The sequence below is a fragment of the Coenobita brevimanus genome, chromosome 46, assembly GCF_032717465.1.
Source record: "Coenobita brevimanus isolate Jiangsu-jjx chromosome 46, ASM3271746v2, whole genome shotgun sequence".
In the NCBI taxonomy this organism is placed as follows: domain Eukaryota; kingdom Metazoa; phylum Arthropoda; class Malacostraca; order Decapoda; family Coenobitidae; genus Coenobita; species Coenobita brevimanus.
The window spans coordinates 52,783,574-52,796,003 of NC_136999.1; the positions used below are offsets into that span (position 1 = coordinate 52,783,574).

General features: G+C 41.3%; 1 protein-coding gene across 1 annotated transcript in view; it reads left to right on the plus strand.

Annotated features, from left to right (window-relative positions):
- LOC145398731 (protein turtle homolog A-like) overlaps positions 1-12,430 on the plus strand; it is a 91,831-nt gene that overhangs the window by 59,170 nt on the left and 20,231 nt on the right. The window contains exons 15-17 of the mRNA XM_080271528.1: positions 3,520-3,650; positions 4,126-4,905; positions 5,724-5,973. Of these exons, the coding sequence (XP_080127654.1) occupies positions 3,520-3,650; positions 4,126-4,905; positions 5,724-5,973 (1,161 nt within the window). The remainder of the gene's footprint in view (positions 1-3,519; positions 3,651-4,125; positions 4,906-5,723; positions 5,974-12,430) is intronic.

Below are 12,430 nucleotides of genomic sequence, written 5' to 3' on the forward strand. Positions count from 1 at the left end.
ACTTGGCCATGATTTTCGTCCCTTTGTAGCTTACTTAACATAGCTCATTGACAAAAAAAAAGTAACAGTTCCGTATACCTTACACAGCACTGCTTCATAATTACCATCATATTCTACTATTTATGCATTGTTTCAACTCAACATTCAAGAAGGAGAAATGACAACTGTAGGTCAAGTAAGAGTAAATAGGGTGTAGTAACACTGACAGTCCTGAAACCTTTTGATGGGGGAGTTTTGAGTGCAATCAGCATCCTAATCCTGGGTTGAGGAAAAAACAAAGCGGCCACAAACATAAAAGGAAGAGTCTGGATTCATGGACAACGCGAGTGTGCAAAGGTTGAAAAAAACATTAATAATATTTTGTTCCTCTTTCATCAGCCCATCTACTCGCTGATCTCGTATTTCTTTAAGTCAGCCTCGTATATCTGCCTACATTCCCCTGCCCCAGCCCGCGTAGCGCCATCAGTGAGTGTGGCTGTGGGTGTGTGTGTGGGCGTGGGTGTGTCGGTGGTGGTGGTGGGTGCCGTGGTGGTGATCGTGGTGGTGAGGTGCCGCCCCGCCCACACCGTCAACGGACACCAGGTGAAGGTGGTGTATGATGAGGGGACACTGGATGACACCGGTGCCAGCAACACACTGATGGCACACAACAGGACTGCTGCCGGAGATCACAACCCAGACCTCATTCCCATCAGTACTGGTGAGTGAGTCTCCCTTCACCACTTTCAACACATAAGGCAACTGTGGATAATTTAACATGGTCTGAAGTAGGCAATGTAGCTAAAGAGTTTCATTTTAATAACTTCGCGAATAATATGTGTTTGAGTCTTTTGGGGGTCCTGTTGTAGTGAATCACATTGCACCTATAACTGTCTATCTATATTAGCTGTTTGTCAGTCAGTCTGTCTGTTTGTCTTCCTACCTATCTATCTGCCCATCTATCTATCTGCCCATCTATCTATCGATTTATCTATCTATCTGTTTGTCTGTCTGCTATCTGCATATTTATCTATCTATTCCAGGACACATTTCAAATTACGCCACTGCTACCGTAACAGTCCTACACTGAATTTTTTTAGCCAAAAATTTACGTGACAGAAGTGAGCGGTAGGTTCTTTGTTAATTCATGTGACCTTGACTGGATTGCGTGCGTAATTTTTCTGGAAAATAATGATTGCATGGTGCTGGAGCATTTATTTTCTCGTATCTGTGGCTTCCTAATTTGTAAGGCTATTAAATACTGAGAAAAACGGTTAACATATTTACTCTAGAAACAAACAGCAGCCAACATCCGTTTGGTAACATTTAGCAGTTGGTGCTTCAATTAAATTTTATCTTAAACTTTGCCAATTGTTACTAAAATGTCACCTCATTATCTCCCCTTCAAACTGATTTCCTTTTACACCCTGATTATTTCTAGACTTTTTCCTGAATATATATCGGTACGACTGATGTTCCCTGTTATCATCCCTTTCTCTTTTACCAGAAACGTTTGACTAGGATAGGCAGTAGATTTTCCTGTTAGAGAGCTTACGCAAGGGAAACAAAAGATAGGAACATAAAAAAAAAAACAATAAAAAGGATACCACAGCTGCATAGAATAAAACCAGATGAATACTGAAATCAGGTGAAGATCCCTTCTGTTTTCATTTGATTTGAGCTTCTTGTGAACAGTCTCGGGGGAGACTTTCCGAACTGGAGGTGTTAAATATAAGCCTTATTAACATACCCATTATATGTCCCTAGTAAGGTGAATAAATTCGGTTTGGGAAAACGAGAATAAAAAAAGACTTCACTGGTTTGCAGGGGTTAACACACACACACACACACACACACACACACACACACACACACACACACACACACACACACACACACACACACACACACACACACACACAAGGAAGAGGTTCTTGTAACACCAGGTAAGATCAATGACCAAGATGCAGAATTCATCGTCCGTGGGGTTAAGATTTTTTCGCCTGGAATGTGCACCAGTAATTCTTTTTAACAGAATATAGCATCACAGGCGAAAGTCCAGAGGGTTCAAGGTGTGCATCTGACCCTTTACCGATAAACCAAAACTCACACTCGTCCTGCCTCACAATTGGTGGCATGTGGAGGTGCTGGGCCCCAGGGAACGGGTTGTAAAACCTATGGTCAGAGTCGGACACATGAGAAAGAGAGAGAGAGAGAGAGAGAGAGAGAGAGAGAGAGAGAGAGAGAGAGAGAGAGAGAGAGAGAAATAAAACACATTCTGCTGGTGGCTGCCTGTGAGAAAGGGCTGGACGTGAGATGGAGGATGGGTATAGGCATGTGAGATTGTCCCTTACATTACGGTGACGTCTCCTTCTGTTCCTTTCCTTCCTTCTCAAAACGATTTCGTACGGTTAAGGAGAACCCCCTTAAAAAAAAAAATAAAAAAAAAAAATAAAGAATGCCACATCTAACCTCTCCGGTCTGAAAAGTCTGTGGTAAGTGAATTTAGGCATTGAAAAAATAAAGAAAAAAAATGTTAAATGTTTTTCTCTGGTTATACTGCAGTAGGTGGCACAGGAGACTTCAGAGGACTTCTTGTTAAGGGATTTATTATACATATTACGCCCTGATACTCTATTCTGTGCTATTCCTTTGTTTTAGCATTGACATAATTTGCCTCAGTAACTTACAAGACTATTAAAAGGTGTAATAAGCTACACAAATAGCTAAGGAAAATGTTTTAAGAAATCTGCAAAGCCAAGAGATTGGATGTGGCAGCCGTGGCATGAGAACTAGCGTTTAGGAGTGGTAACTGAGAGCGACACGGTATTGTGCCATAGCGCCGGCAGGGATGGTGTGTGCGTGACCAGTGAATGACCGCGGGACATGACTCTTAAAACACCCGGTCGTGAAGTTTCACTTTGAAGTAAGGAAAAGAGAAGCGTGTCTTTTAGCGTTTATGGCTGCTGAGCGGATACCTTCACAGGTGAACGTTTGTGCCCAGACCGAGGCAATGAAACTATTGCTTTAAATCCCAGACCTTTCTAACGTTACCTGAATAGTAATAAATACACCTAACCAATTTAAGCATGCGCAGTCACAGAATTATGAACTGCATGTACTATTTACAGACACTATGCTCTGCCTTCTCATCATCTTGTATACTCAGTTACAGCAAGATATTAACACAAGAGTACGATGCTAGTAAAAAAAAAAAAAAAAACGCTATGGAAAGGATGTAGAACCAGAATATTGTCTTATTCGTCCACTGAGCTACAAGAGCAAGGCTTAGAAAGGACGAAAATCTCCTTCAAGCTAAGGTTGACATAGTATACACTTACATGACGTATTTTACACCTCATTACTGTTATCACAAAGGTATATTTTTTGTTTTGGAGAGACTTTTTCTAGCTGAGGAATGAAATCATTAACACCATCACTACTAGACGTGTGTCCTAAAATGAGTAAAGTCGCCTGGTGGTTGCAATGAAAAACTATAGTACGTCATTGGACTGAAATGGTTACACCTCGTCTCCACAGAACACCAGGTACGAGAGCAACGCGATGTCCTGCCTCTCACCGGCCTGTCCCCACTGCCGCACCCTCCCTCACCCGCATCACACCAACACCTTGCATCCACCCACCTCAGCCCGCCCACCTTAAACAGTCAGGTGAGTCTGGCCTCAACTACCATATTTGAGCCACGAGATATCTTTTCGTTGCATTTTTGCTGCTAGCTGGCAATTTTATTTAGCTTTGCGTAGATTTTTCAGAGTAAAGGAGACAAAAAGAGATCGTTTCTAAAAACTGACTGCGACAAATTTCCACCAAGTTATAAATGAATATCGCCTAACGGCAGGAAAAATGAAATATAAAAGACATCCTTGTGGCAAACGACCCAACCCCAAGAAAGACTTTCATTGATATGTCTATGGTCAAATTATTTTACTCACCTTAGGAAACTCATTTTGCCAGAGGTGAATAGAATTGTCCGGAGATAAGCGGACAAAGGATAAAATAAAGTCAGTCTTGGTAGTGAAGTGACCATACTGAATAAATTTTGTACATTAATGAGATATCTTAGCTACTCAGCCAGGGTGTCACTACCATCTCTGCATTTCACCCGAACCATATGTTTCCTTATAGAGAGGCGCCTTGGTACCGAAGAAGGGCGAGAGCATGCTTGTGGGACGCCTGTTAGCTGCCACCACGCCCGATACTACCCTCCCTTCCACTCAGCCGTCAGCGTGCCACCACGGTATCCCACAGCACCAACGCCCAATCCCTAACCTCCCACCTCATCCGTCCTCACATCCCACGGACACTACATCTTTTAAATCTCCACCAGCTTCCTCCACCACCACATCACATCCATACAGAAATCCCGGCATTCCACACAGCTATTCCCTCGAGCAAACGTTCCCCCCGCCCAAATCTGATGAAAACATATATTTACCTACAAAAGACATGCCATCAAAATTTTACCCAAGCATCCACTCCACATCCACCCTACCCAAGTCCTACACCAGCAAACAGTTCCACACAAAGTCCCACCACCACAAGCAACCACCTTTATTTCAAGGCCCTATGGAACCACTACTTTCAAAACCTACCACTATTTCCATCACTTCCAACACTGCCCACACCAGCCATCATTTTCAGACTAGCCCGACCCAGCACCAGCAGTGTCACTCCTCAACTCAGGGCCCTATGGAGCCGATGTCTTTAGGAACAACCACCCTTTCTACCGCTTCCAACAATGGCCTCCCCAGCCAGCCCTTCCACACCAACCCCTACCACCACCGCCTGGATCCATCCTTGACTACAGGCGCTATGAATCCGCCAACTTCAGGATCCACCAGCAGTGGCCATTGTTCTGAAGGTCCCCAAGATGCGACTGGGAGCGTTGGCCAAATGGAGAGCTCAGTATAGACAGCTCATCTGTCTCGTTCTCTGCCACCCTCAGCAGGTAGGTAGGCATCCCACTCAGAACCAGCTTTTCCTCTTGCTGGACTGTGGCAGAAATAGAATCGTCTCTTGGCAATCTGAATTTAATTATAAAATACAGATAGGTCTGAGTACACTGAATGAGACTACAGACTGAGTTAGACAGTTGAACGAAATATAATAAAATAAACTATAAACAGAGATTGACTATGAAGTTTACTGAAACAGACAATATACTGAGATAGGAAGTGCCTCATTCATACCCGGGGATTATCCTGGAACCGGCTAATATCATCCTGGGTTAGTCAGAACAAAGCAACACAATACTAACGCGTCTGAATGGGATACACCCAACAAAAAACATGCATCAAGACTTCCAGTGTTACTGTTGTTGTTGTTGAATCCCAAAGCACATCGGGACGTGAACCGTGAGGACTGCAGAAAACTGGTAACTTAAGCCGGTTGTTCCCAAAGCTCTCTTGCTGAGCCAATGTTGAGGGATGACGTGTAAATATATATATATATATATATATATATATATATATATATATATATATATATATATATATATATATATATATATATATATATATATATATATATAAAGTATGTATGTTTTCATAGGGAATGACCTGAAGTTTGGATTACACGGAGGAAAAAGCAAGAACTGCAAATAAGCTTTGGGGGATTATTAATAGGGGCTTTCAATATTTATCAGAGGAAATGCTTATGAACTTGTATAAAACTATAATCAGACTCTTTTTAGAATATGCAGCTTGTGTATGATTCCCTTACAGAACTGGAGAAATGAACCTCATACGAGGAGAAAAGTTCAGAGACGAGCCACAAGAATGATTCCATCATTCAGAGATTTGCCTTTCAATAAAAGATTAAGGTGTCTGGGATCGCCAACAATGGAGTGCCGACGAACACGAGAGGAAATGCTGCAAGTTTTTAAGCTGTCACTCGGGATGGAGGACAAGGAATTATCAGATTTCTTTAAGCTTAAGGAGACACAGCAAGAAATTACACAAGCCCTGACTCACTGTCAGCATAACATCGTCTGTCTTTAGCTGGAATAAAATACTAGATTTGTCCCTACCACTAGAGGGTAAGGTGAAAGTATTAACACACTCACTCTGCCTCCTACAGTCACTCTCAGCTGAATAAAATCACCTCTTGTTAACTATAATACATTACTCGCAGTGCCGATCATGAAAGGGTTAATAATTATTTTCTTGTACTTGTTTTTGTGCAGTCTTTGTCGAATCAATAATATATATATATATAATACACAAGAAAATAATACGTAGTACTATGAAAAAAAAAAAAAATCACTGGGAAAGAGGATCTAGAAGCCCCCCTACACTGACGAGCATACGAGCCTTTGTAACTAGACGGACGCCATCTTGAACGTCATTTTACGGGGATATATACGTAATTTTCAGCCTTCAGTACACATCCAGTTTCATCACAGCATATCACCGTTACGATAGTGGCTGCTGCATAAAGCAAGGGAGGGTAATGTCATTCTATTGATTTCCCCATATGAAGCGAGAGGTGTGGACAGCAGCTGTGAAAACGTGATGGTTAGGGAGTAGGAGTGAAATATATGTAGAGTCCTTGGTAGAAGTGAATAACCTTTTACTGCCCGGAATTGCTGTGAACTGCTGTTCGTACCTTCAAAGCTCATAGGTCCGAACGTTAGGGTCCTTCCTCTCACCCGCCCCAAATAATATATTGCAATGGCTCCAAGCGTCCTCTTACTGGGGAACCGCTGGAGGTAAAATGCTGAACTCCATCAAACTCATGACGTATATTTCATATTAATAACACTACCAGCAGGCATTTTTATTTAATGATTTCATTTGACTGTAGTAGTGAGGGGATTACCTCAAGCTGTATCTACGAGTAACACGTCTGATTCAAGAAATTTCCCTAAGATGAATGAAGTGATTCGGAGAAACATAGACAGAATGGAAAATACATTACTGGATTGAATGGGTTATGTATTAGTAAAATACCTAAAGCTTGACGCAAGTATCAGCAGTTAAAGTGCAAAACTACTTCACATGACGGTATTCACTGTTCAAATTTTATATTATCACCAGCAGGGATACCCGGCGTTGCCCGGGTAAAACCCTGTGATTGTGCATACCGGCACTGCTAGGAATCCTGTATGGCTACTTCCCTTGTGGGAGAAGACCCCTGGGGTCCCATTTTACCCACGGATAGTGTGTTCCTCTGTGGGCACATTTCCCCAGTGATATATTTCCCATGGACCTACTCCTACCATGACTTAATTTCCCACTACTCACCCACCGACCAACCCCGCCCACACACCCCACCCGCCCTGCCCATCTCACCAATCCGTCCACCTATTTGATCCATTGTAGCTAATAATGATATGGTTGTAAAAGTAAAAAAAAAAAAAAAAAAAAAAAAGAAAGGTAATTGGCTACCACGTTTCCACCATGCTGACCTGATTATTTCTAATTAGTTCTAATCCTGGCCATTAGGGACGTCACTTTAGCAACAGTAATTATATATATATATATATATATATATATATATATATATATATATATATATATATATATATATATATATACAGAAACTATAACATCCCCCCCCCCCCCGCCATTGAAGCTTAATTAAAACGGGAAAACATCGACAACATCTAACGTTAACCCACTCATGAGCGAAACAACTCCTGTATCCTCTTCCAGATAACGTCATGTCGATTTTATTCATCTGAGTAAGTAAATGAAGCCTAAGAGTCTTAGTACTGTCACCATTAACAATGTCGTTGTTGTGACACCTTTACCATCCCATTGCATAAAACGAAAGACGATTTTATGCAGATAAGAGTTTCATAGGAATTGGAAGGTTAATGAAGATCAATATTTGTGACGAATTTAGTGACTGGAACCATCATCATTTGATTATTATTATTATTATTGGAAAAAAAAAAATAAGCTTACAAATACTGTACCCATGCTACCATGCGATTCAGCAATAATGGCTGGAGCCATGGTTTGTGCCTGCCGTGGCTGTATGGCAAATGGTGTGTTAGGAATGCTTCTACAACCCAGCTGACATGGAAAACGGTTTGCGCATCAGTGGCTGTATCTGTAAACTCTGCCCGCCAAATACTGTGTAGAAGATTGCTTACATACTGTATGTGTTTCTCTTCACATATACAGCTACAATAAACTAGACATCCACACTGGTGTGACTATTACATTAAAAAAACACGGACAGCCAAGCGATCTGTGATGATAATTAACTTACGGAGGCTCCTTTGTCCTATAAATTAATCAGGGAACGTTATGAATACAACCCCGGAAGTTTAAACGACCGACAGGAAAAATGTCTAAAGTTTAATCCAGACGAGACTAAAATATATATAATATGGATATAGCAAGAATTAAAAAGGGGCACTCAGAGGCCACAACACCCACGCTCCCAAACGGGTCTGAGGGCCGTGTGACCATGACCTTGACCTTCCACAGAGTACTCTCAAAATTGAATGACTTCATTCATTCTTGCTTAACCCTTAACCGTTCCACCAACTCTGGTTCAAATCATATCAAAACTGTTGGATGTACCTTTATCCAGTGACCTAAAATCTGACATTTCCTTGTGACCGTGACTACTGACTGACTGTTCTCAGAATGGAATCACTTTATCCTTGTCTTAACCCTTCCACAAAGATTACATTAGATATAACAAAATCGTTGAAGCTGACCTTGCCGTGTGACTCTGACCTTTGACCTTTTTTTCCTAAAGAAAAAAAGTCAAGCTATTGGGTGATCCTCAACTTATCCGCTAATCTCGATTAAAAAAAAAAAAAAAAATGTTCTAGTTGTTTTGCTTACACTACGACATAAGGGTCTGACTTTGGCCTTACTCTGTGACCTTGATCTTAACTTTTGTCAAAATTAAATTCCCTGGCTCTTGCCTGAACCTTAACCATTCCACTAAATTGGTTCAAATTAGACCAAATCTGAGGCGACGTTGCTCTGAGGCTTTGACCTTTGACCTTTCCCTATGATTTTGATCTTTGACTATTCTGAAAATCAAATTCTTTATTCTTGTCTAATCCTCAGCCTCTCCACAAAGAATGGTCCTTCGGATAAACACTGCCCTTGTTGACCTTGTCATTTGACCTTGACCTCTGATTCATTATTCTCGAAAAAATAGGTTTCTTCTTGACTGACCTGCAGTGCTTCCACCAAGATGGTTAAAACCGGATAAAAAATGTATGAATTATTTTGGTAACAATCACTAACACGGGTCGAACTTTGACCTTGCCTTGTGACCATTACATCTGACTGATTGTTATTAAAAATGAATCACTTCATTTCTTGCCTTACCCTCAACCGTTCCAGAAGGTTTAGTTTAAACTGAAAAAAAAAAAATGGTTAACGTTGGCGGTGCCCTGTGCCCTTGACCTATGATCAGTAGCTGTAAAAAACAAAAAGTTTATTCTTTGGCTGACCTTCACCCCTTCCAGCAAGTCAGATTTAAATCGGATCAAACCTGTTTATTTTGTAATCACGCACACACACGGGTCGACCTTCAACCTTCCCCTCTGACCTAGCCCCTTGACTGACTGTTATAAAAATGAATCATTCCATTCTTGCGTTATCCTGAACCATTTTTCTAAGTTTGATTTAAATGATATAAAAACCAGTCTTAGCTGACTGCTGAGTCAGAGTTGACCTGACGCTGTAACACTGACCCTTGACCCATTACTTTAAAAAAGAATAGGCTTACTCATGGGATGACCTTCAACGCTTACACGTAATTTGATTAAACTTTATTGAATAAAGACTTTCTGAGTTATTTTGTTGACACAGATAGACAGAAACAAGCAGACAGGCAGACATACAAACGCGTGCGTGCACACACACACACACACACACACACACACACACACACACACACACACACACACACACACCGCCCTTGATAACATAGCACCTGCTCTCGCTGTTGTAAAAACGTCGTCAGGTTGAGGTGGTTAACAATGCGGCAAAGATACTGAGTGGTGGCGAGCGTCCCTCTTGCTATGGCGTTGTTAGACCTACTTAGCGTTTTTTTCAGCACCTTTATCTGTTCTAGCAAACTCCCTTCAAATTGGGTGGACAAAATTAGCTTAATCAGGTACAATTAAATGGTCAGGCCACGTACGGTGGAGGCTCTGGGCCCCTGTGAACCTAGTTTTGCCTATGAAAGCATTATAACAAGCATTCTTAACTAAGTTCAGAGGTTCATGAACCGGAAGCAAAGCTTGATTTTCGCTGGTTATGTAAAATTACCATTTAAGAAAATTCAGATATACAGGAATCTCACAGTGTAGTTACATTTATTTATTTATTTTTTGTCAGTTACAGCAACACTCATACCTGTCGAATAGTGAAGGGTCACTGAGAATCACTATGGGGTGATGATTTCAGAGCGGGAGGTTCTGCGACTTCAGCCTCTCTCTCTCCATTTAATTTCACCAGTTAGTTCAAACTGATTTACGCTCATCGATTGCATAGTGGTCATTAAGGCAGACAGCCACCGTAGTTTAAGACTTGAAGAGGAAAAACAGGGTAACCTCCTCCACCAATCCCGTGAGGAGGGTTAGCTGTGGTGTTTACATTTTATATGCATGAATGCGTTTGCAACAAAAAGGTTTTATCTGGACGTCGTGGTTAAGATGTTGTGGTGTGGTGGGCAGGGGTGTGTTGGAGAGCAGCTGCAGTTGCATCAGGCGGCCACGCCTCACATCCGTCACTTGGACAAGGTCGCAGTACCACATCTTACACAGGCGGTGGAAGGAGATAAGAATGGGTTCACCGAAACTTCAGGGTGCATGGACGAGTAGTGTGCTAAGCGAACAGCGCCTCTGGACACGTGGCCAGACAGTGAAGCAAAAAGTATTGTTCTGGAAACTACAATGTATTAGTAAGGGTGCAGCCCGGAATGGAGGGATTGGTGATGGTGTGGTGATGGGGAGGAGGGGACGAAAGTGAAACACGACAGGTTAGTGTAAACTGGTAGACACAGAGTGATCGTGATAGACCGTAACAGAGATAAAATCAGTAACAAAAGTAACATGTGTCATGTTACCACAGTTTGAAAAAAACTCAGAAGTGCTGCTCTGAGCTTCATCCACTTAAGAATCATGGATATCCAAACAAGAGTTCATCCTGTTTCCTGTTATTTTAAGGATCGGTATTCTCGTCTTTAAGGATGCTCTCTGATACTTAAATTATTAGTTTGCGTATTACACTTTATTCATTTGCATGTTGTTTATATCTTTTTTTGAATCGACACACACTGGATATATAATCTGCAAGGCAATATTACCGTACTAAATACAGAAACAAGCTGGTAAGGAAGAGGTGCTACGGAGCCTCCTTAACTGACGAGAATACGAGCCTCAGCTTTCCCAGAAGCACTAGTGGACATGGTAGGAAAGATTCAGTTTGACAACAATATGGCTGCCTCAAGAGCCAGTGGTCTGATTAATGTACTATCAAGGTTGTATGGGGTAACAACTCTACCTCACTCAGAAAAGATGGTCCACATTTCAGCTCCTCAGACAAACGCTCGCGGGGGCTGCTGTATACAACCGACGGATGTAAGGGTTGGTGCACCTGAACACTATTGGAGCGCGGAGATGAAGTGAAACATGTCCTGCTGCAGTTTACCAAATGAAACCAGAGATGTTAAATTTTGAGAATAACAATCACTCTGGTTGTAGAATCTTACTGAAATTCCTATTATAAAAAGCTAATTTTATCAACTGACAGACTTGTAATTATGTATATTTGTGTAATACCAAAAATGTAGAGTTATATTATTACATGTGGTATGCACTTGAGTGTATGAATATGCTGTTCATTTACATAGCTGCTTGAAATATATATATGATGATTTCTCCCCCCCCCAAAAAAAAAAAAAAAAAAAAAGACATTTTACTGTGGGCATCTTCCGCAGAATCCTCTCGTACAAACTACAGTCAAGAACAAAAGTCAGCCTAATTCACTTCCTCTGCTTCTCATCCTTCACTGACACTTGTCAAACTGAGGGAGGCTTGCTATGTTTTTCTGTCTTGTCTTTCTGTCCATAAATATCACTTTGACAAAATGAGTCAGGGAGCAAAGTGGCTGACATGCAGTAAGTGTGATGTTGACGCAGTGAAATATTAGGCAAACTATTATCCCTAATTGTACTTTATTACCAAACCCTGTACGAATCGATCAGAGACCTGCGAAATAAAACTATATTCCAAAATTTGAATGATTATTATGCCATCCTTCACATAATTAGCTTTACTTTCCAGTTTTCTTTCCTGACACAGAAACGGAGGAATAAAGTCATCTAATATTCCACCAATTCTACAGTTTATCAATTTCAACTACAGGGGAGATTTCATGTTTTTGCAGCGTATTTCCCGTTGCTGGGCAGAATAAGACAATGTTATATACGATTACTTACACAG